The following is a 24,805-nucleotide window of genomic DNA, read 5'->3' as shown; positions in this document are numbered from 1 at the left end:
AAACATTTAGATGGTAGAGGTTTTAAAAAGATTTACATCTGTAAACTGAGTATAGCCTCTGGCTTTCCATTCCACGAAAATAAACTACAGCACAGAGAGATATTTAGCTGACAAATCTGCAATTCTAAAATGTATACAATGACGAACACCGATGCCTAGGAAGAGATGGTTCTCAATCCTTCCATATTTTTTATATTTAAAAATCAGTACTCTGCTTTCTACAAGTCATCATTTTAGTCTCTGTTGCTAGGTCTTAACACAGATTTTGTATCCCTACTCTGTCCATAATGACTCAACATTTATATTTAGTTTTTCTTACTTTAAGGTAAAAAGCCAACATCAACTTCTGTCCACAAATCAGCATGAATTTAGAAAGAATCGCTTGTTACACCCTCAGCTTGCATCTTTCTCACACAATATCTTGCAAACCAAGAATGAATGGCAGACAGACAGACTCCACATTCCTAGATTTCCAAAAAGCATTTGACATGGTGCCCCACTGCAGACTGTTAAAGGTCGAAGCATATAGAATAGTTCCCATTTATTTGGATGGCTCAAAAACTACGTAAGCAATAGAACCCAGTACATTGTCCTTGACGGTAAGTGTTCAGAGACAAGGGTATCGTCAGCAATACCCAAGGGAAGTGTGAAGGGTCTGTTCTTTTTCTTTTTACATGTAATCAATATGAAAGACAGGGTGAGCAGCAGTCTGCTTTTTGCTGATGACACTGTGGTGTATGGGAAGTTATCGTTTAGTGAATAGGAGGACACACAAGATGACAAAATTTGTAGTTGGTGTGACGAATGACGGCTTGCTCTAAATGTAGAAAAAAGTAAGCTTAACAACAGAAAGTTACACAAAGAAAATACTGTTGTATAAAGCTTTCAGCCAAAGCCTTCTTCTGAGAAGAAAAACACACACACATTCACATACGTATGACAGAATTTTCATACAGCTGGAATTTTTTTTTTTTATTCTCTTAAGAAGGCTCTGGCCGAAAGCTTATGTAAGAGTAGGATTTTCTTTGTGCCTGTCTGCAAGTCAATATGACACGTTTACAGTGAGTAGCAACCCACCCTTCTCATGATATTGTTAAAATGTGTTACACTAAAATGCTCATTTGAACAGTTGTTGGGGCAGCACCACTACAACTGTTGGAAACAAGCCTTTTAATCTAACACAACTGTGACACATTTTTACATTTTCCATGTCCAATTTGTCACATAAAAAACTGTAGCATGACTGCCATTCAAGTTTAGTAATAATTAATTTTTAAAAAAATTAATTAACAGATGGCTCAACTGATTTGGGAACAAATTTTCTCCGTCGATACGAGAAAAAAATTCTATACTTGTGTCAATATGTAAGCATGTAAAAATATTTAACGTTTCATTTAATCAAAATGTGAGACTCCATAATTGCATTAGCTGCTAACTAAGGTAACTTGTATACAACAGGGAAATGAAATCTCATATTCAGTAATCTTCAATATTTACCACGTCCAGCTGGAACCTTGCTTCGTGGTAGTGACCCTTGGGATTGATTAGGAGCTGTGGTTGGCAGAGCTGGTTGTGGCAGCTGCTGCTGTTGCTGCGATACAGAAGAGGGGGCTGTCTGCTGATCTGCAATCTGTGGAAAAATATTTCCTTTGCTGATGTATTCAAAAGTAATTGTTTTAGACACCAGCCATAAAAAATAACACAAAAAGAAAGATCAACCTGAAGCCAACTGCTGAGCGGTGCATATACAAAAACAACAAGAAATGTCACAAACTTCTGAGCCATCAATTTTCTAAAGCAGCTCTAACATACACAACCAAACAATCGTCGAAATCCACCCATCTGCAGTGACTATGAAAATGAGTAGTAGTTCCCCTATGCATACAGAGCTTTCAAGTAATTTTGTCTTAATTTATGTTAGTCCTTTCACACACTATTCCTTCATTCATTATTGCATTCCAAGTGTTGTCAGTCAACATTTTTTACTTATTTCAATATTTTATCACTTCTTTTCCCTTTTATTTTGCATTTCTTTCACTTTGACTGCCTTTTATTTCCATCTGCACTCCTGGTTTCTCTCAGATTTCTTCAAACGATCAATTTTATTACATTATTAGTACCATGCAGAGATTTTAAGTTGAGTTCTTCATCCATTTTTATTATTATGCAAGACTTTGTTGCATCTTGTAACTCCACAATTTAAACAGACTTTCTACCATCAATAACCTTTGTCTTTTTCCCATATTCTACATTTCAGCTTTATCATTATTCTAATTATGAAATTTATAATTATGCTGAAAGATGTTAAATATCATCATCTGCAAGCGTATCAGCCCCCACCATCTTTCCCCATTGCTACTTACCATACAGCAGAGATACTGAGTCACTGATAGGAGCTACAAAAAGACTGTCAGAAAGTGAGCTTTCAGCCAACAAGACTGGGGGCTCGGCAGCCAGAGACTGTGGACATGTACATGTGAATAGCCCATGCAATGATTTTGTGTGTGTGTGTGTGTGTGTGTGTGGGCGCGCGCGCGCACGTGTGCGTGTGTGTATGTGCATGTGCATGTACGTACACAATTCAGCATCTCCACTATATAGTGAGTAGCAATATCTCCACTTTGGTCTTCACACGATTCTCTCTCTCTCTCTCTCTCTCTCTCTCTCTCTCTCTCTCTCTCACACACACACACACACACACACACACACACACACACACACACACACACACAATAGGTGCCTGGAAGAGGATTCTTAAGCAGAAACACTGGACACTTTTTCCCTCACCGTTATACCAAAGCACATAATAAACATTTTAAGTCTTACATGAAGGGTGGAAAAACAATGGACTGGTTTGAAATGCACTAGGAACAGATTCGAAACCTGTTTTATCACAAATAAAGGAAACAGCACAACATTCAAAGTTACTGTGTAGAACAATAGCTCTGTCAGCTACTGCTTCTGAGTGGGGTTTTTTGAATCCAGAGAGTGACAAATGTTACTTGAGTGTAATCTTTAGTTTTCTGTCAATACATGAGAGTTTTGGTCAATAAAGGAGCAGGGACTTTTATGGACAAAAACAGTTAACAAATAGAAACTATGTTCTGAATCCTGGAGAATCAAATTGTAAAATTCTTCCCTTTTAGTTGAGTTTCAGTCATTTTTGCTACAGCGATGATTAGGGACCTGAAAAATTCATGCTATTTCAGAGCAAATTATATCCAGATGAACTAATTTATTAGAAATAGCTTTATTTGCTGCATATAAATATTGGATATGTTAACTATTTTTGTGTACTGGTATTGCTGATCATCTGACAGCACAATTTGGAAAGATAATGTTCACAAGAATGTGTGTGAAAAATAAAAAGTGTACAAACACAGTGACATCTATGCACTTGATGCTCCCGTACCACAATAACTGTGTACAGTAGTATGGTTTCTTATAAGATACACAAAAGGTAATGCAACATGTGACACTGTTGTTTGACCCAGCATCTTAGAACAAAGAAAACACACCTATGTCTGCTAGCTAAAGTTGATGAATTGTGGTAATGCCGAAACTTTAATGAGGCAGTTCTCCAGAGATTGGGCCTGAACTACCTTGTTTATGACACTGCCAGGTTCAGCAAGTAATTGTGTGGCAGCTGTTACTGAACAGCTTATGTTGTATGTTGCTCATTATCTTGCATTCTTATTTTGAAATAAATGAAGACGCTGACCCTAATTCATCTCCGAGTTTGATTGTGACTCTCACAACGCCAGAAGGGATTGGCAATCGCAATGACGATGTGTTAGTTCTACTTCCATAGAAAACCTGCAAACTGATATATGCTCGCTGCCCTATGAGAGAGAGACTGGCCTCCTTTCCCTGCCCTCCTCCCCTCCCCTCTGGTAGTATAATGCTAATTTGTTTAGACTTTTGGCCAACGAAAGGTTTATAGTGTCTGCATTCTGCACTATGGCAACTAGAAAACAAAACCTGTCAACATACTTTGATCATGCCAAAAGTCTTCAACATGCAAACAGTTATTTTCTGCTCTACTCCTACACTAAATACCTAGTTGGTTGTAACGGCAGATTTATTAAGTATGGGACGGACAGCTATGAATGCCCAGGAAAAGTTGAAATCAATATTCCGCTGACTTTGTAATCATCATACTGGGTGGGAAAAGAAAAACAAATGTTGGGAAACCTCTTAATCAGAGAAGCGCTCTGTTTACTGGCTGGAAAATTCCGCTGCTTCTGAATTAAACAACCATTTGTTTTAAGTTTAAATATAGCCAAAAGGGGAAAACAGGTCCTCAGCAACGATGGAACTTGTATTCAATGAATTGTTTGCACTACTTTGGAAAACAAATTTTATTACTTCCTAAGAGACTTACAGGAAAGGTGATGTATGGTGGTGTTGTTGTGGTCTTCAGTCCTGAAACAGGTTTGATGCAGCTCTCCATGCTAATCTATCCTGTGCAAGCTTCATCATCTCCCAGCACCTACTGAAGCCAACATCCTTCTGAATCTGCTTACTGTACTCATCTCTTGGTCTCCCTCTACGATTTTTATCCTCCACGCTGCCCTCCAGTACTAAATTGGTGATCCGTTGATGCCTCAGAACATGTCCTACCAACCGATCCATTCTTCTGGTCAAGTTGTGCCACAAACTCCTCTTCTCCTCAATTCTATTCAATACCTCATCATTAGTTATGTGATCTACCCATCTAATCATCAGCATTCTTCTGTAGCACCACATTTTGAAAGCTTCTATTCTCTTCTTGTCCAAACTATTTATCGTCCATGTTTCACTTCCATACATGACTACACTCCAAACAAATACTTTCAGAAACGACTTCCTGATACATAAATCTATATTCGATGTTAACAAATTTCTCTTCTTCAGAAATGCTTTCCTTGCCATTGCCAGTCTACATTTTATATCCTCTCTACTTCGACCATCATCAGTTATTTTGCTCCCCAAATAGCAAAACTCCTTTACTACTTTAAGTGTCTCATTTCCTAATCAAATTCCCTCAGCATCACCTGGCTTCATTCGACTACATTCCATTATCCTCGTTGTCTTTTGTTGATGTTCGTCTTTTATCCTCCTTTGAAGACACTATCCATTCCGTTCAACTGCTCTTCCAAGTCCTTTGCTGTCTCAGACAGAATTATGATGTCATTGGCGAACATCAGTTTTAATTTCTTCTCCATGGATTTTAATTGTTACTCCAAATTTTTCTTTTGTTTCCTTTACTGGTTGCTCAATATACAGATTGAATAGCATCGGGGAGAGGCTACAACCCTGTCTCACTCCCTTCCAAACCACTGTTTCCCTTTCATGCCCCTCTACTCTTATAACTGCCATCTGGTTTTTGTACAAATTGTAAATAGGCTTTCACACTCTGTATTTTACCCCTGCCACCTTCAGAATTTGAAAGAGAGTATTCCAGTCAACATTGTCAAAAGCTTTCTCTAAGTCCACAAATGCTAGAAATGTAGGTTTGCCTTTCCTTAATCTTTCTTCTAAAATAAGTAGTAGGGTCAGTATTGCCTCTTGTGTTCCAACATTTCTTCGGAATCCAAACTGATCTTCCCGAAGGTCGGCTTCTACCAGTTTTTCCATTTGTCTGTAAAAAAATTCTAGTTAGTATTTTGCAGCTGTGACTTATTAAACTGATAGTTCGGCAATTTTCACATCTGTCAACACATGGTTTCTTTGGAATTGGAATAGTTCCTACAGTTTTAATCTACAGTTCATAACCAATAGATAAAGGTCAGAGTCCACATCTGCCCCTGGAAATGTCTTACAATTTAAAATATGGTTCCTAAATCTCTCTCTCTCACCATTATATAATCTATCTGAAACCTGTCAGTATCTCCAGGGTTCTTCCATGTATACAACCTCTTTTCATGTTTCTTGAACCAAGTGTTAGCTATGGTTAATTTATGCTCTGTGCAAAATTCTACCAGGCGGCTTCCTCTTTCATTTCTTAGCCCCAATCCATATTCACCTACTACGTTCCCTTCTCTCCCTTTTCCTACAACCGAGTTCCAGTCACCCATGACTATTAAATTTTCGTCACCCTGCACTATCTAAATAATTTCTTTTATTTCATCATACACTGCTTCAATTTCTTCGTCATCTGCAGAGCTACTTGGCATATAAACTTGTATTACTGTAGTAGGTGTGGGCTTCATACCTATCTTGGCCACAATATGTTTGTAGTAGCTTACCCGCATTCCTGTTTTTCCTATTCATTATTAAACCTACTCCTGCATTACCCCTATTTGGTTTTGTATTTATAACCCTGTATTCACCTGACCAAAAATCTTGTTCCTCCTGCCACCGAACTTAACTAATTCTCACTATATCTAACTTTAACCTATCCATTTCTCTTTTTAAATTTTCTAACCCACCTGCCCGATTAAGGGATCTGACATCCCATGCTCCAACCCGTAGAACGCCAGTTTTCTTTCTCCCGATAACGACATCCTCTTGAGTAGTTCTCGACCGGAGATCCGAATGGGGGACTATTTTACTCCGGAATATTTTATCCTAGAGGATACCATCATATTTTTAATCATACAGTAAAGGTGCATACCCTCGGGGAAAAATTACGGCTGTAGTTTCCCCTTGCTTTCAGCCACTCGCAGTACCAAAACAGCAAGGCCGTTTTAGTTTATTAAGCCAATTTTTATATTTATTTAGCAGGCAACACAGTATGCTAAAACAGTATAAAGAAAGCATGAAAACATTTTAGTGTATGTTTTTCTGTGTGTATATTTTAGGTTTAGTACTGTATCCATAGTTGGCAGGGCCACGACCGAGACTTATCAATGGCTTTACTAGGCATTGTGCTATCAATTGCACTATCACCTTGCTGTATTCTTTCTGTGAAATTTTACTGTGTACGTAGTTTTCATTGTTACTGATGCCTTTTTCTAGACCAAGCTTGCCAGAAGTTTTTGTTATGGAAGTAACCAAGCAAAATCTATTCAGCGATCAGCTTCACACACAGCTTGAGCCCATTTCTACTTGATCTTACTCCTGTCTTTCGGTGTAATTCCAGCACCATACTGTTATGATATTGTACGATACAAGATAGGGCTGAGTAAGGAAGTTTTACGGAAATCATCAAATCCACCAAAGCTACAATTTTTGGCTTATTCACCTACTTTGTGGCACACTTCAGCAACACAGCCAGCAAAAAAGGCACTTGTTCATGGCGAACTCAATGGTTATTATGTAGTACCCAAGCAGATGGGCATAATATTCATGCAAATCATGACTTCGATGCCAGAAATAAAATACAAAGCATCAGATTTTGCTAAAGCATATGGTTTCAATATTTGGAATCCATTTTCCAAGAAACCTTTCTCCCTATCATACAAAAGTAGAAGCCATAAAAACCAGACTGGTCACATATTGCTGTAGAAAGATGACTTTCAAATTGTTACTAGAAGGCCATGTCTCACATCACAAACTGCTAGTTGCCAACTTTAAAATCAGAGGTTACAAGAGAAAATAGGGCACAATGCATGCTTCGAAAACTTAAGCTTCATGAAAATAAAAAGTTCGGAGATGAAGTTGCATTTCTGTTAATCAGCCTCGCTGTCAGTCAGCACTGTACACATCAAATATTGTTGCAGTTAAGACAATGCTTTATGTTACAATATTTGGCTGCAAACAAACAAAAAACACTACCGATTGGTGCTGTGGTGACACGAACATCAGGCACCAACAGACCAGAGCCCGCAGCAACTTCAACTCGTGAGCCACACCACCAGACCACCAGAGGGTGGCAACAGGGGCTGGATCTGCATACAGATGTGTACGCAGCTACAACTTGTGTACACAGGCCAAACTATCTCCTACTGCTGCAGAAATCAACTGCAGCCAATCACACACTGGGAATGACTGCGGGGCAATTATTTAGGCTTGCTCACTGGCTCCAGAGGCCACTTCCAGTGCAATAAGCAGTTTTGGAGAGATTTCACGATGACATCACTCAACATAAATGTCTCTCCACCCTGCACATCACCAAGGAATTAGACTTTATCAATGAAATGGTGTATTGCTGGGAGGCCTAGATATACTCTCTGCTTCTTCACCCCTTTGACAGTGTCTGACTTGGTGCTGGTAATATCTGTCCAAACAGTTTCTGTGGTTCTCTCATTGGGACTTTAGTGAAATACGACCCCACAAAATTCCAAATGTTGTGATTGCTTTACAACTTTTGGACTTTAATGTCTCCCTAGGACTCCACACTTTAACTTCTGGTTCCTATTTCAAAACTTATATTTGTTCAAGTAATCGAGAAACTTGATGTTATACTTCAGATTCTGACCAAATTAAACTTATGAACTTTGACTTTGTGGAACTCTTTTTATTGTCAGTCACTCACTGCAAGAAGACTAGAGTTTGTTTCTTTGGAAGTTACTGATTGTGTTATATAGATTCATTGGCATTACCTGTGTGACATATACTTTGTTTGCAATAAAATTTTTAATGGTGTGTGTGATATATTTTAGTGTGATATTTCCGTTGGGACAGGACACATCAATTTGAAAGATCAGAGACATGAAAATATTCATGCCAAACAAACAATGGAACCAATTTACAAAGTGCTTACGGCCATGAGAACTGTTGAGAGATTACATGTATTATAACATGAAACACTAGCAATACATGATAAAATTCAGTCTACATTTATCAGAGTCACAACCAGTCTTTGGCATTAAATGTCAATTTAACATGACTCACATCTGAAGTGTCTCAGGTATTTTAAGACAATCTGCATTGGCGCATTGCTTCAGATTCCATGTTACGTAGGGGTTAATTACAAGAAACTGTGCCAAAGGCCTTGCTGCAGTGGTAATGCTGATTCCCATCAGATCACCAAAGTTAACTGATGTCGGCATTGGCTAGCACTGACATGGGCAACTGTCCAGGTCTGCTGAATGTAGCTGGCAAGTGGGGTGCATTCAGGCCTCATGTGGCCAATTGAGGAGCTACTTGATTCAGAAGTAGTGTTTCCGGTCATTAAAACTGACAATGGCCAGGAGAGTGGTGTGCTGACCACATACCCTTCCATATCAGCATTGAATCTATAGACACCTGTCAGCTGTGGATAACACAGCAGTCAGTCGGTGCTGCTGGGCCCTCTGAAGCCTGTTCAGACGGAGAGGGTAAATTACTGTTGTGCGTCTTCTCAAATTAAACAAGGTCATGAAATCTTTACTGGGCCATATCTATTATGGTACACGAATCTTGGGCTGTGTTTCTTGAAGCTTTCCTGGCCTTGCCGCAGTGGTAACACCGGTTCCCATCAGATCACTGAAGTTAAGCACTGCCAGGCTGGGCGACCATCCCCGTCTGCCGAGCACTGTTGGAAAGTGGGGTGCACTCAGCCCTTGTGAAGCAAGAAGTAGCGGCTCTGGTCTCATAAACTGACATATGACCAGGAGAGCAGTGTGCTTGACCACATGCCCCTAGAACTCTGCATCCAGTGACGCCTGCAGGCCGAGGATGACACAGAGGCAGGTCGGTACCAAGGCCTTTCAAGGCCTGTTCGGACAGAGTTATTTATTTCTTGGGAGTGCATCCAGGATAATATTAATTATTGTACCAATATTTCAGCTGTTTTACTCTCAGAGGTGTAAAGTCTTATCTATGACTAACGTTCATTGCCAACAGTGTTATCTATGATGCATGCTAGTTTGCTCCACAGTATAAAGTGCTTTAAAAAAACTTTAAAGTGCTCATCTTGAGAATCGTTGAAAGGTTGCCAAATGGAATATCGTTACAAGAGTTAATAATAATCTGGACGCTTGCCTGAAAAATAATGGTAGCTCTTGGGTTGGTTCGCATTTTATGTTTTACTCTGCAAGTAACAGGAATAATACAAGAGAGTTTCATGGAATTTTATCAATAGAGACTGAGTGCTTCCAACACCAACCACTACCCTGCATCAGTGGTACGACTCTTAAGTCTCTCCTGACAGTTTGTAATTGCCAAACAAGTTACCAGCCTGGCAGCAAATACACAAGAAACAAACGAAATACCTCATGACGTGAAAGAGTACAGAAGCCCTTACCTTCTTCAGTTCATGCTAGCTTTTGAAAATATCTATAGTAGGAGAGTGATTTAGTTGAGATAGGCAACTTTCAGCATTACTTGACAGTTTAACTACAAGGGAAATCATGTCTTCATTATAATGAAACTTTTTGACACAGCAGTCTAACTGAACAACATTCATTCTTCAAATAGATCATTGAGATTATACACAAACCACAACACAATAATAACTGGATATAATCAGCACGAGTAACCTATCAAAGATAATTCTGCCTCCACTCATTTTGGCCACTGTATAGAAATTTCATCTAAAGTTATAAATTATTTCTCCTTTCACTACCTGTTCTACTTCTGTTACCCACTTCTGCTCTCTTGGCTGGAAAAACAAAAACATCTGGACAAAATCCTGAACCCAAAGAATTAAGAAATAGTTATCAACATAGCAGCCAAGAAAGTAGTGCTCAACTGTGTGTGTGTGTGTGTAATATTTCTTATCAGTTTCGTGCACATGCATACTACCCTATCATCTAAGGTAAAAATTATCTTCCCAGATTTTTGATACGTAGTACTTTATAATAAGTAAAAGGCATATACATAACTTCAAGTAACACTACACTACACTAATATTAATTTTGTAGAATCGAGAAATGGTACAAGAGGTGCTGAATCAACAATATTTTATTACATGGCTGTTTTCAGAACAAAGTTCAATCATCTGAAATAAAAATATCAAATCACTTATCCTCACCTCCACTGCTGTCATGGAACGGAAGTTCTGTATCAGCAGAGTAAAAAGGGGACAAATTCCACAAAAGCCATTCCCCATGTGCCAAATCCTGGCTAGTAAGTATTTACTATTGCACAGCTTTCCTGTCAAGTGTTCCCAGTCAGGTGATACGAGGGGAATGGTTTTTATGGAATTTATGTCCCACTTTTTATTCCATTGACACAGAACTACTTTTCCATGACAAAAGTGGGGGGTGAGGTTGACCTCATATGATTAAGTGATATTTTTTAAACCACATGATGGAACTTTAAGTGTTCTGAAATTATGTATGCAATAAAATATTGTTGATTCAGCAGCTGCTCTGCAGATTCTTCATTTTACAAAATGGACTTTTGTAGTTGCAGCTCCCCCATAAGATGCCCCCTTTGTACTAAAATTAATGATACACAATATATAATAGTGTGTGTAAAACACACACACACACACACACACACACGCACGCACGCACACGCACGCACACACACACACACACACACACACACACACACACACACACACACACACACACACACACACAGAGAGAGAGAGAGAGAGAGAGAGAGAGAGAGAGAGAGAGAGAGAGAGAGAGAGAGAGACTTCCTTCTCAGCCCCTCTCCCTCTGAACACCTGAACACTATCTGATATCAAGAAAACAAAATTCAAAACCAATGTGTGTTCCCTGTTAACTTGGCACAATTTCTACTATTAAATTTCCTTGAATCTATAGAATGCTTAATAGCTTTCACATTCTACTTTCATGAAACATTTAAATAATAAAGCAAAATAACAGTAATCTTAAAGCATATAATTAAAACACTGATCAACCAAAACCCTATGAGCATTATCTTAATAATGTACTAGCTCAACTTTGGAGTGCAATACAGCAGCATTATTGCATGGTATGAATTCACAAGTCCTTGATAGATTTCTGAAGCTATGTAGCATCAGATGTCTCCGCACAGATCACACTATTCCTATAAATTACAGGTTGCTGGTTTGTCAATGTGGAGCTGGCATCCAATAGCATCCCAAGTGTGCTCCATCAGTTTCAGATCAGGGAAATTTGGTGACCAAGACATCAACACTAGTTCACTATCATGCTCTTCAAACCACTATAGTATGATTCTGGTCTTGTGACACAAACAGTTTTCCAGCAATCACCATCAGGGAAGACATCAAGCATTTAGGGATGCAGCTGGTTCACAATAATGTTTATGCAGTCCACAGCTGCCTCAAAGGAATCAACTACTACCACATAATGCAGCCCACATAGGCTTGCACCTGTGGCACATTGTACACTTTGAGCAGTCTGTCACCTGGGTGATCGCATATCTGAATGGGACTGTCGACACTGTGGTATCTACAAAATTAAATGATGCAACCAGGAAACATTTCCATCGATTCACGGTCCAATCTCAATGATCCTGTGCCCACTCCAATTTTAACTGACAATGTTGTGTCAATATGGGAACAAATATGGGTTATCTGCTGCTGAGCTCCTAGGTCAACAATGCTAAACAATGTGCCCTGAAACACTTGTGGTTGCACAAGCATTATACTCATTATCTGTCACAGACTGCTGCCTGTCTTACTTTACAGACTGGTCAAACCTCTGACCTCCATTTCTGTGACAAGGCATGGACACCCAACAAATTTTACTCATGGTTTCACTGTCATTACAACAGTTTTCCTCAACCTCACAATTAGCAAACTAACAAAAAATCTTCCTTGTGGGCCACAATGATTGTCATTTGTCAAAGTCGCTTATGTCAGTGGATGCCCCATTTGTGGCCACTACACTTGCTAGAATGATTCCCATTTGCCTCTGCTCTGCATATATACTTTCCCTATCATGTTACATGTCTGCAGTGTCACCATAAGAAGTTCAATACTGTTTCGGCTCATCATTGTGTATCAAACATATTGCTCTTCCACATTTTTCAGCTGTTTACTCATACCATATTCTTCAATGCTGCTTCGAATTCAATTTATTCTACAGACATGCTCAATGACATACTACCACCTGCTACACAGAACTACCATATCCCTTGATGTGAGATTTGATAGTATACCATTTCTAAATACATTGTCATTATACTGTAATAATTTTAACTATTGGAAATATGCATATTTCAGCACACACTCTTCACAGAACTACAGTATTTTACCCAACGGAACAGCAATACAATTTATCCTCTAAAACAATAATATAGACAGTGGGACCATGGAGCAACTTGCTCCATTAAGAACTGCTGAATCAGTGAAAAGAAAGACTAAAAAATCTAAAAATCTCCACCTACCCACAAACTAAAATCGGCATTTAGTGTCAAATTTGTCCTTTTGTAACATCATGGAATCTATGTCGTCAAGTCAATAGTACATACAAATTCCTTTTACTGCACTAGAAACGTCATACTATTAAGACATCAAAAAACTCATGTAATTGCACATTCAACTGCAAAAATATTCCATACAAATGGTGGGGAAAAATTACAATTGCCAAAGTCATTACCTTTGTGGTTGGAGCGGTCACAGATGGGACAATTCCTACCCCATCATTTGCAGGAGACCGGACTGGGGATGGCGAGGCAGGTAAAGGGCTCTGTGCCTGGTGAACTGTGGCTAACGGAGCCTGTTGTGGAGGTTGACCCTGTGGAGGCACACTTGTTCCTGCTCCTGCACTCGGAAACGGTGCTGGCGGAACAGATGATGGCGTTATAGCCACTGGATGTTGCTTTGTGGGTCCCTGATGATGTCCCTGAGATTCCACGTTTGTGAAAGCTCGAGTGCCTGTAAAATATCATTTAGCTAAAACACTGGAGTTCTTCATATCATGTCAGTTTCACAAATGACTGTCTGTCAAAGAGAAGTCACAGGGCAGCAGATGGAAAATGAGGATTCTCAAATAGTATCATCAGGCTTGTCATGCTGATTGACAAATCCACAAGGAGTATGAAGGATGTATTTCTGTGAATGTCATGCTGTCCAATAGGAACTGTGACAAAGTCTACTACACAAACCTCAAGTCAATGAAATACCAGCCAAAACAGTAGGGAAAGCCAAGGATACGAATTTTCCTCTCGTAATGGTAACACAGTTTACTGCAGAGTGAAACCACTTCAAAAATAAATACTGCAAAATTTTAATTTTTCTACTATGATTTTTCACATTTATTCAATATTTCTTGTAATGAATAATTTCAAAGCATTTACTGGAATAGCTAATAGGACTTAAAAATGAATTGCAGTAAAAATGACTTTTCAGCTAAAATGAAACCGATAGCACATCCAAAATAAATTCTGCAGTTTTTTGTTTTCCATGTTACGCAGTTCCAAAGCTTACTTTCACTAATTACGAGCTACTTCTATTTTCACTGCAGTTTATATTGTACTTCCAAAACTATCAAAACAAAATTTTATTTTCAAAGAGCACTTTATCAGTATCTTTGCAATCACTAGAGTGTAATGAAATTCTGGAATCCGGCTTTGAATTTCAGTTTTCTGAACAGCTTTGACAATACAAATAGGATTTTATATTACAGCCTCACTGATAAGAATTTAATGAAGACAGCTCAGCAGCATTGTCTGACTACCTGTGACCAAAAGTAGCGAGCCAAAGATGGAGGTGCTTGATCAGACAGCACAAATCATGTTGCGAAGCTTAATATCATGTAAGGGTGTTAAATGAAGGGCACATTTACTAGAACAGGCACTGTCGCTTGTTTTGTTTAAAAGTAGTTTACGATAATCCGCTTTTTAATGTGCGTTCAATTCTATTTGATATTAATGTAAGTCAGGTGTGGTGAGCATAGTACACTGAACGTATTAGGTGAAATTCAGGTTAAGAAGAAAGAAGGTCCACACTTGGAAATTCATATGCTTGGTGACAAGATACTTTCAGAAAGAATAGTGAACCCTTGTTAATTACTGGAAAGAGCACTGTGGCAGCTTTGGAAATAAGCATAATACTGTTACAATACTGGGGAAGAATGACATAATGTAGATTCTTATGACTAATACAATACTACAGAAGACATGAATAAGCAATCAAGGTAAAATGTGCAGTGCCAAACAATTTCCAGGAAATTGTCGTTTATACACCAGTTGATGGCCCTACATCTGGTTCAATGACTACATCATCCTCCTGGCCATCAGTTTCTTCTCTCACAATCTGAATGATCTCGTCAGAGAATTTTGAATGTAGTATCCGAAGATCACAAGTAAGTCTCTTGTCTATATCCTCCACACCACAACTGGAATGTCCACATATTTTCAAAAGGATCTTTCTTAGGTCCTCGAGTGACACTTCATCCTCTGCTGCTTCTCTTTCTTCATCTCCCTTTTCATCACACTCTGCTTCTCTTTCTTTATCTCCCTTTTCAAACTTATTTTTTTCATTTTTGGCTTTCTTTACCTATCTTTGATGGAGTGACTGAATTTATTCCAACCTTTTTTTTTTACTGTGGCTGTCTTCAGCAAATTCCTTGCTTCTGCCACCATGTAAGAGCAGTCTTATAAATTCAATTTTTGGTGATGAGCCTCAATGCCTTCGGTTTCATCTTCTGTTAAAGCATCTTCAACAATTGTCTTCTGTATAGTCAATTTAGATATTTTATAACCAATTGGTTCACTGGCTGTGTGCTATCATGTTTCGATACCAACCCAGGGCATCTCAAAGTTGACAACAGAATAGTAAGTTTCCTTCAGATGCCTGTAGTAGTCATGTGGGATGCAGCAGACTCAATGGTGCATGCCCACTGAGCCATGGCTTCAATGGGTCTGGACTATGAGTGCCCTCAACCACTGCAATACAGGACAATCAGCGACCGCCACAGATCCCACTCACTTGTATCCTTTTCACTTCATGATGCATGATGCTAGATTAAGAAAAGGCAAACCTACATTTCTAGCATTTGTAGACTTAGAGACAGCTTTTGACAATGTTGACTGGAATACTCTCTTTCAAATTCTGAAGGTGGCAGGGGTAAAATACAGAGTGTGAAAGCCTATTTACAATTTGTACAAAAACCAGATGGCAGTTATAAGAGTAGAGGGGCATGAAAGGGAAGCAGTGGTTTGGAAGGGAGTGAGACAGGGTTGTAGCCTCTCCCCGATGTTACTCAATCTGTATATGGAGCAAGTAGTAAAGGAAACAAAAGAAAGATTTGGAGTAGGTATTAAAATTCATGGAGAAGTAAAAACCTTGAGGTTCACCGATGACATTGTAATTCTGTCAGAAACGGCAAAGGACTTGGAAGAGCAGTTGAACGGAATGAACAGTGTCTTGAAAGGAGGATATAAGATGAACATCAACAAAAGCAAAACGAGGATAATGGAATGTAGTCAAATTAAATCGGGTGATGCTGAGGGAATTAGATTAGAAAATGAGACACTTAAAATAGTAAAGGAGTTTTGCTATCTAGGAAGTAAAATAACTGATGATGGTCGAAGTAGAGAGGATATAAAAAGTAGACTGGCAATGGCAGGGAAAGCGTTTCTGAAGAAGAGAAATTTGTTAACATCGAATATAGATTTATGTATCAGGAAGTCGTTTCTGAAAGTATTTGTTTGGAGTGTAGCCATGTATGGAAGTGAAACATGGACGATAACTAGTTTGGACAAGAAGAGAATAGAAGCTTTCAAAATGTGGTGCTACAGAAGAATGCTGAAGATAAGGTGGATAGATCACATAACTAATGAGGAGGTGTTGAATAGGATTGGGGAGAAGAGAAGTTTGCTGCACAACTTGACTAGAAGAAGGGATCGGTTGGTAGGACATGTTCTGAGGCATCAAGGGATCACCAATTTGGTACTGGAGGGCAGCGTGGAGGGTAAAAATCATAGAGGGAGACCAAGAGATGAATACACTAAGCAGATTCAGAAGGATGTAGGTTGCAGTAGGTACTGGGAGATGATGAAGCTTGCACAGGATAGAGTAGCATGGAGAGCTGCATCAAACCAGTCTCAGGACTGAAGACAACAACAACAACAACATGCTATGGCAACGTAGTCTAGTAATGGCTCTCACACTATCGTTCATGCTTTCATTCAGAGAGCCTCCTCATTGGAGCTACTGTATGAGCTGGACTATTTTTTGCTGCATAATTTGTAATGAATCTTTGCACACTTGGAGAAATACAATCTTCTGTTTTCTCTACTTGTTTGCTAATCATTTCTGCTCTTATGCGTCTTTCTATGATTACAGCTGCTGCACCAGTCTGTAGCCAACCTCTCCTTAGTGTTGTGTACAAAATAGTAACAACATACCTGGCGACAAGTACTGGTATCTACATGATGCCATCATCAAGTCTGGTTTACTTCTCCCTGTTCTTTTTCTTGTGTCCCCAGTGTTTGTCTTGCTTGTGGTCTTTATGTTCGAGGTTCTGAGGCTGCTGCTTTTGCACCCCTCTTTTTGCTTTCTCTGTGCTTATTTCATGTACTGCTTGGTTACATGGTTATCTCGCCATAATCACCTGCTGCATCACCTGCAGTTGATCTAACTCAGTTTGTTCAGTTTGAGAGTCAACAAATGGGACAACTGCTTCAACTGATGAATTGCTTCATGACAGCGAAGATGACTCCACACAAGACGCTGGATCCAACAGCAGCGCCAATGTCTATGTGCTGCAATGTCCTGAATTTGAAGACACGAGGTAAGACTGGACAAAGTACCTGGCACAATTCAATGCACACATAACAGTGCATCACACACAAGGTACTGACAAACATTCGTATTTCTCGGGCATGGCAGGAACAACTGTTTATAGGTTGTGCATAAAGCTGTTTCCCAAGTCGCATCCTGAGATGGTACCATATGTGGACTTATTCCAAAGTATTATGAGGGCAGGGTACAAGTGGAAGCTGCCTGTTACTAAATTCTTTAAGTCACAAACAGCGTGTAGTGTGTTTTTAAAGGCCCAAAGTGACATTAGTGCAATACAACAGTGTAATAGCCATTCAGGAAATGATCCTAACTCAATCCACAGTGCTGCACGAGGTCAAAAATTGCTGGAAAATTGGTATATTTGCAAGTTGAAACTGGGACTTCAATAATCGGTAAGACATTCCTGTCTTAGGCACATTTAGACTTCCTGCAACTTTATGAAATTTGATGAAGGTGGTGACATTTACAGTGGTTTCCTCCTGAGGTCATGGTAATATTTTTGGCCTAGGCACTTAATATTTGTTGGGTTAAGCATTCAGGATAAGTTCCTTTCAGTTCCTTTCTGTGATCCTTGGGACAGTGCTGCTAAGTTATGTACAGAATTTCAAGATTTGTTTCCTGGGGGTTTAGGTAAAGCCAACAATTTTGTTGCCGTGTCACAATGAAGGAAAATGCATAGACATCTTTTGTTAGAACTTGTACTGTTTCTCATACTCTTCGAGAATAGATGGCTCAGTAACTTAGTACTTTGCAAGATAGTGGGGTCGTAGCACCCATTACTGGCAGTCAACGGGCACCGCCTCTTCTTACTCTAAACAAGCTAGCCGGCGGAGTCCGATGGTGCACTGATTTAAAAAAAAACCACAATCCTCAAACCGCCACTGACAGTTGTCCCTTGCCACACCTGGAAAAAATGATGTGTAAATTGTGTGCCAATCAATACTTTTCCAGAATTGATTTGTGCTATGCTTACTTGCAAATCTCTCTTTATGAGCAGTCTTGAGAAGTCTGTCATTAACACTCATCTGGATCTCTTCAAATTTTTGAGATTGCTATTCGGCAGTGCCAGCAGAGACGCCATATTTCAGTGTTTCCTGAAGCAGCTGACTGCAAAAGTCCTTTTTGCTCCAATTATTTTCATGACATTGTTGTCTCAGCTCACGCTACTGAACAACACAGAAGTAATCTCTGCACTTTTGTTTCAAGTGTTACCTGCAGATAATCTCAAAAGTAAGAGAGACAAATGTCTGTCTTCTCACATAGAACTTGAGTTTTTAGAACATGTTGTTAATAGCCAGGGTGTTCACATATTGCAGTTCAATCTGTTTGCTATCCAAGGTGTCATCCGCACAAAGCAGTTGGCGCAATGTCATTGCCCTTGGCACGGTCTGGCTGCACGAACTGAACAACTGACTTCCCTGTGTCAAACCTGAGCTGAACATCAGTCAGCCCCGTGTCAGCAGTTCTTCAAATGGCCCAAACCGCAAGTACTCTGGCAATATTTGCACTTTGATTTCACAAATCCTTTCTGGAATACACATTAGCTAGTCATCACTGACACTTTCAGCTAATTTTCTTCTGCAGTTTCTACACATTCTGCTATAGCTTGTTCCACAATCCAAGCTGTGTTGTTGATCTTTTGCGTTGAGGGATTGCCTGAGGTGACTGTGACTGACAATGGACTAAATTTTGTTGCTGCCAAGTTTGAACAGTTTTGCAATGCTTTAGGCATTAACCCCATCACCTGTGCACTGCTCCACCAATCCAACAATGAACATGAACACAGACATATAAGCAATAGATGGACAAACTTTGTACTTCCCACACACAGGATCAAGCTCTGTTGTTCTCGTCTTCCTACCATTCGTAGCCCTGCAACAGGCCATCGCCGGCAGAGTAGTTATGATTGGAGCTATGGCACCTTGCTTATGCCCAGATAGGCAAAGCATCAAACTAAAAATTTGGTCTTTTACAGATTGTATGGCAGACAGAGGCAAAGGGAGCAAGGCACCATTGTACAACTTCACACAAACAAATTTATCCATGTGAATTGTTTGAGCCTGCCGGATGCTTTGTACTTTAAGATTCTACGCATGCCTGCCTGGACGCAACAGCCATCGCCGCACCTGGCTCCTGCGGGGCCTGTCCTGTCAGCACCAGTCCCAGAGCCGATGGAAATCTGTGCCCTTTCACAGTTTAGTTTAGTTTTGTTTTAGGGCACAAAAACAACTAGGATCATAACAGCAGAACACAAAGATGAGAAAAGAAGTTATAAACGACCATACATTAAGCCCAATTGAAGGAAGGAAAGAGCTAGAAACAAGGACTTGCAGAAAGGTTCATAAAATACTCCACAGAGACAACAGAGATCCTGAACTAAAGATTCAATGTCCTCCACCAAAAGTATAAAAAGTAAAATGCGGTTGACAGCCCACGTGTCATTTGCTATAAAGGCCAATAGCTCAGGCAGCAAACAAGAACATAAGTGATTAAAAATAGAGCATTCCGCCAGGAAATGGTGAACTGTCAACAGGCCTCAATGACCACGAAATGGTGGGGGAGCTCCACTTAAATGGCGATGGCTAAAAAGGCAGTGCCCAATACATTGCCTAGCTACAATGATTTCCTTGGGGCAAGAGGTCGGCCAAGCCACTGGGAGAAATTTAATTCCCCAGAGTTTGTTCCCATAAAGGGAAATCCAGTGGTGATGCCTAAGTTACATCACCTGCCGACAGAGGGCAATGCAGAGATCATCGAAGGGAGTGGAACAACTATCGAGGCATGGTTTGAAGACAGCAGCCTTGGCAGCAGCGTCAAGAGCCTCATTTCCTGTCAGACCAATGTGACCAGGAGCCCACATGAGAATCACAGTAGCTCCGTTGACAGTGAACAAGTAAAAGCATTCCTGGATCCATGCACTAAGGGATGGGTAGCGTACAGCATGGAAAGGCTCTGAAGGGTACAGAGAGTCGGGAACAATTTAAAAACCTGTGTCGTCAGTTTTACTGCATGGCCTGATACAGAGCGAAGCGCTCCACTGTAAATACTGAGCGGTGTTGAGGGGTCCGATACCAAAAGGAGTCAGTGGCAACGACAAAGGCACACCCAACTCCACAGCTGGCCCGAGAGGCGTCAGTGTACAGAAATGTACTATCGCGAAGTTCTGATAAGGTCGAGAGACTTACGGCAATAGAGTGAGTCCGGATTAGTGTCCTTAGGAAGCGAGTGAAGTACATGGTAAACACATGGTGGCACATGAAGCCAAGGTGATGAGTTCACACACGTTGGGAAAGTGGTACGTAACATGAAGTTTAGCCACTAGAGTAATAGACAAAAGCGATCTCCAGGTGGTAACAGGGAAGAGGGACACACCTCATACTGGCAATCAAAGGAGTTATCGAAGGAGGCAGAATAGGATGGGTGGCCAGGCAGACAAACGGTATCTACTGAGGAGAAAATAACAGCAGAATGACAGCAGTAATATGGTGCCCTTCTGCATACAGACTCTCAACTGGCCTAATGTAAATGGTGCCAGTGGCCAAACAGGTGCCACAATGCAAGATTGTATTGAGGAGGCATTATATGGATGGACGTGCAGATGCATAATCAAAACACCCAAAGTCTAGTTTTAATCGGACAAGGGACCAGTAAAACAGAGGAGGGTGGTCCGATCCGCTGCCCGGAAGTTCTGCTGAGGACACACATGACACTGAGGGACCCGCAACAGTGGGCGACCAGGTAAAACGTGTGGGAGGACTAAGAAAGCTTCCTATCAAGCACGAGTCATAGAAATTTCAAAGTTTCAGTGAATGGAAGAGCAACAGGCCCAAGATGTAAAGATGGTGAAAGAAACCAACTGCAGTGCCTGAAATTTATAGTAACTGTTGTCAGTGAAAAAGCACAAGCTGCTGTTGATACTCCAGGAGTAAAGATGCTGAAGAAGCCACTCAATGAGAGAAATCTGTGGAAAACTGCAAAAATGGCCAAATAGTCAATGAAAAGTGAGCCTGAGATTCTCAGTTGAAGACAGACCGTTATAGGGTTAATTGCAATAGCAAAGACGACAACACTCTGTATAGAACCCTGTGGCACATCTTTTTCCTGGAAAAGGCATGCTACAAGACAGATCCCATACGTATCTTCAAAATGCTGTCTTTTAAAAATTCCTGAAGGAACATGCAGCTTCAGAGGCCCCACAAGTAGAGTGTACTGAGGATACCAGTCCTCCAGCAGGTATTATAGGCTTAAAAAAAAAAAAAAAAAAAAAAAAAAAAAAAAAAAAAAAAAAAAAAAAAAAAAAAACACATGGCCACAGTCTGGTATTGCTACAAAAATGCATTAATGACATTGACTGACGAAGTGACAAGACAGTCAACTGCAGAACGGTGCATTTGAAATTCATATTGTGCAGTCTTTAGTAAATTGTGAACATCATCTGGTCCTGGGGTGGAGGATCAGGATAAAGTGAGAGCATGATTTCGTTCCCTCATAGTAAAGGCGCCATTGTATCACTTATGATTCTAAGAGAAGAGTATCACCTGAACTGCCTCCACTTGTTTCCTATGGAGGAAGGCAAGGTGATAGTGGGTGGAGCTGGAAATCTCCATGAAATAGCGGCCCAAGCAGTTGGAGATAGCAATAGGGTCCACTATGACCATGTGCTATGGTCATGCTGGAAATTGGGGAATGGACCTAGGCCCCAGAGTGTCTCGGATGTTAGCCCACAGGACAGAAGAGGAAGTGGAACTGTTAAAACAACTAGTAAATTAGCTTTTCTGCTGAAGAATGTGATAACTGTTCATAACAACAAATGCAGTTTGTATCGTAAAATGACAGTTAAAAAATTGGAAAGCACATCTCCACACACGAATTGCATTGTGGCATACCTCAAATCCACCAAGGGACTGGGACACTATGATGCAAAGATGAAGTGCGAGGAATAGAATATTCTGGGAAGGTAGTTTAGCTGGTAATCACAACTAGAGAAATGTTAGTTGAAGGTTGCCAGGGAGGAGTAAAGCCTCCAATCGGCCTTAGAAAGTCGCCATTTAGGTGCACACACAGCTGGGGTAGGAGTCAGCAAACAGATAGCACGCAGGAAATGGTTGTTAGAGTATATGTCGGAGAGAACAGATCACTCGAGACAATGGGCAGGATGGCCAGTGTGCAGAACGAGAGGTCCAAAGGGGAATAAGTGTGCATGGAGATGGCAAGGAATGTGGGTGCTTCCGTGTTAAGGTAGATAAGTTTAAGTCAATTGAGAACGTCAGCCAAGATGGCACGTCTCTGACAGGTTCTGAAAGAACACCAAAGGGGACTGTGCACATTAAAGCCACTGAGCTGCAGAAAGGGGTGATGTAGTTGCCCAATAAGCTGGAAGAAGTCTGCTGTGTTGGCACTCAATGTCAGAGGGATTCAGGATGTTTTGTTTGTTTGTTTGTTTGGTTTTGCTTTAGGGTGCAAAAAACAACTGGGGTCATACGAGCCCAAGTCAGAACTACAGAACATGAACACAGAGAGGAGTTAAATGACTAAACGTCAATCCCAGTTGACAGACGATAGCTAAAAACAGGCATGTGGCAAAAGGGCTGAAACAGACACCATACAGAAATGAAGGTCCAAAACTAAAAGTTAACTGGCCTTAGCCATATTGCTTCGATGGATAAAAAGTAAAAAACAGTCGACAGCCGGCACGTCATTCGCTAAACAGCTGATAAATCAGATAAACCCAAGCTGGAATGTAAATGGTTAAAAATATGGCAGTCCAGCAGGTAGTGGCGGACACATAATATTTGGGCGCAATATGTATGAAGTGGAGGGGTAGCACCACTTAGCAAATTATGATGGCTAAAAAGGCAGTGCAAAATAAACAGCCAAGTTAAAATAATCTCCTTCCGGCGGGAAGGCCGAGAGGAGGTCGTCAAAGGTACTGGGAGAGGCTTAAGAAGCTGAACCTTATTCCCATTGGTGATGCCAAAGGCGCAACACCACCTGACAAACAACAATGCAGAGATCAACTGAGGGAATATAGGTACTCTCGGGCTGAGGTACAAGGACTGCAGCCTTGGCAGCAGTATCAGCAGCCTCATTTCCTGTCAGCCTGGCATGGCCAGGAATCTACAGAAACATCACACTGGCTGCACCAAGAGTGAGCATGCGAAAGTTTTCCTGGACCCGCTGCACTAAGGGATGAGCAATGTACAGCACACAGAGACTTTGGAGGGCACTGAGTGAGTCTAAGCAGAGGACACAATTGGGAAGGCTGTGTCACCGGACGTACTCCGTGACCTGATACAAGGCGAAAAACTCGACTGTAAATACCGAGGAGTGTGCCGGAAGCCAATACTGAAAGACACAGGTGCCAAAGACTAAGGCCTTCGTCAAATCAAAAAACACGGCCGGTCTAGGATTTCTGCAGAATACCTTTCATGACATGGATGGACAAAGTAACAAGATGGTCAACTGCAGAATACCGTACTCTAAATCCACATTGTGCATTCGTCAGTAAATTGCGAGACTCTAGCCACAATACTAGCCAGGTATGAATCATTTGTTCCATCATCTTGCAAACAAAGCTGGTAAGAGACATGGGGCCGTAGCTAGAAGGAAGGTTTTTGTCCTTACCGTGTTTAGGTAAGGATAAGACGGTGTCTTCACACCAGCGTACGGGAAATGTGCCCTCTGCCCAGATGTGGTTGTACATATTAAGCAGAAAGTGCTTGCCCGCAACAGAAAGTTGCTGCAACATCTGAATGTGGATTGTGTACAGCCCTGGGGTGGAGGATTGGGATAAACTTAGCATTATCTAGCTCCCTCATAGTAATAGCAGCATTGTCACACTCACGATTCGAAGAAGACAAGTGCATCGCCCAAGCCTGCTTCACTCTTTTTCAACGGAAGAAGGCAGAGTGATAGTGGGAAGGGCTTGAAATTTCCAAAAAATGACTGTCCAAGGTGTTTGAGATAGCAGTAGTGTCCACGATGCCATCATCAGCTACCATGAGGCCGGAAAGCGGGGAATGGATCTTTGTCACAGACAGCCATCTGAGGAGATCCCACATGACAGTCTAACTGTTAAAAGAACTAGTGAATGAAACCCAGCTAGCTCTTGTTATCCCAAAGAACGCGACGACACTTTGCACGCATCTATTTATAATTAATACAGTTTGCCTGCATAGGATGGCGGTTAAAAACACGGAGAGCACGTGTCCATCATGCGCGAACTGCGGCCTGGCATGCCTCGGTCCTCCAAGGCACTGGACACGATGGGGTAAAGAGGAAGTGGTGGGGGGGGGGGGGGGG

The 24,805-nt window shown here is 40.8% G+C and overlaps 1 protein-coding gene across 1 annotated transcript in view; it reads right to left on the bottom strand.

Moving 5' to 3' along the window:
- LOC126285302 (ataxin-2-like) overlaps positions 1–24,805 on the bottom strand; it is a 107,637-nt gene that overhangs the window by 67,734 nt on the left and 15,098 nt on the right. Inside the window, exons 7-8 of the mRNA XM_049984593.1 lie at positions 13,353–13,630; positions 1,498–1,630 (exon numbers count right to left, since the gene is read on the bottom strand). Coding sequence (XP_049840550.1) covers positions 1,498–1,630; positions 13,353–13,630 — 411 coding nt within the window. The remainder of the gene's footprint in view (positions 1–1,497; positions 1,631–13,352; positions 13,631–24,805) is intronic.

Source organism: Schistocerca gregaria, chromosome 8, assembly GCF_023897955.1.
Source record: "Schistocerca gregaria isolate iqSchGreg1 chromosome 8, iqSchGreg1.2, whole genome shotgun sequence".
NCBI classification, from domain to species: Eukaryota; Metazoa; Arthropoda; class Insecta; order Orthoptera; family Acrididae; genus Schistocerca; species Schistocerca gregaria.
This window is presented reverse-complemented; position numbering and strand designations above follow the sequence as displayed.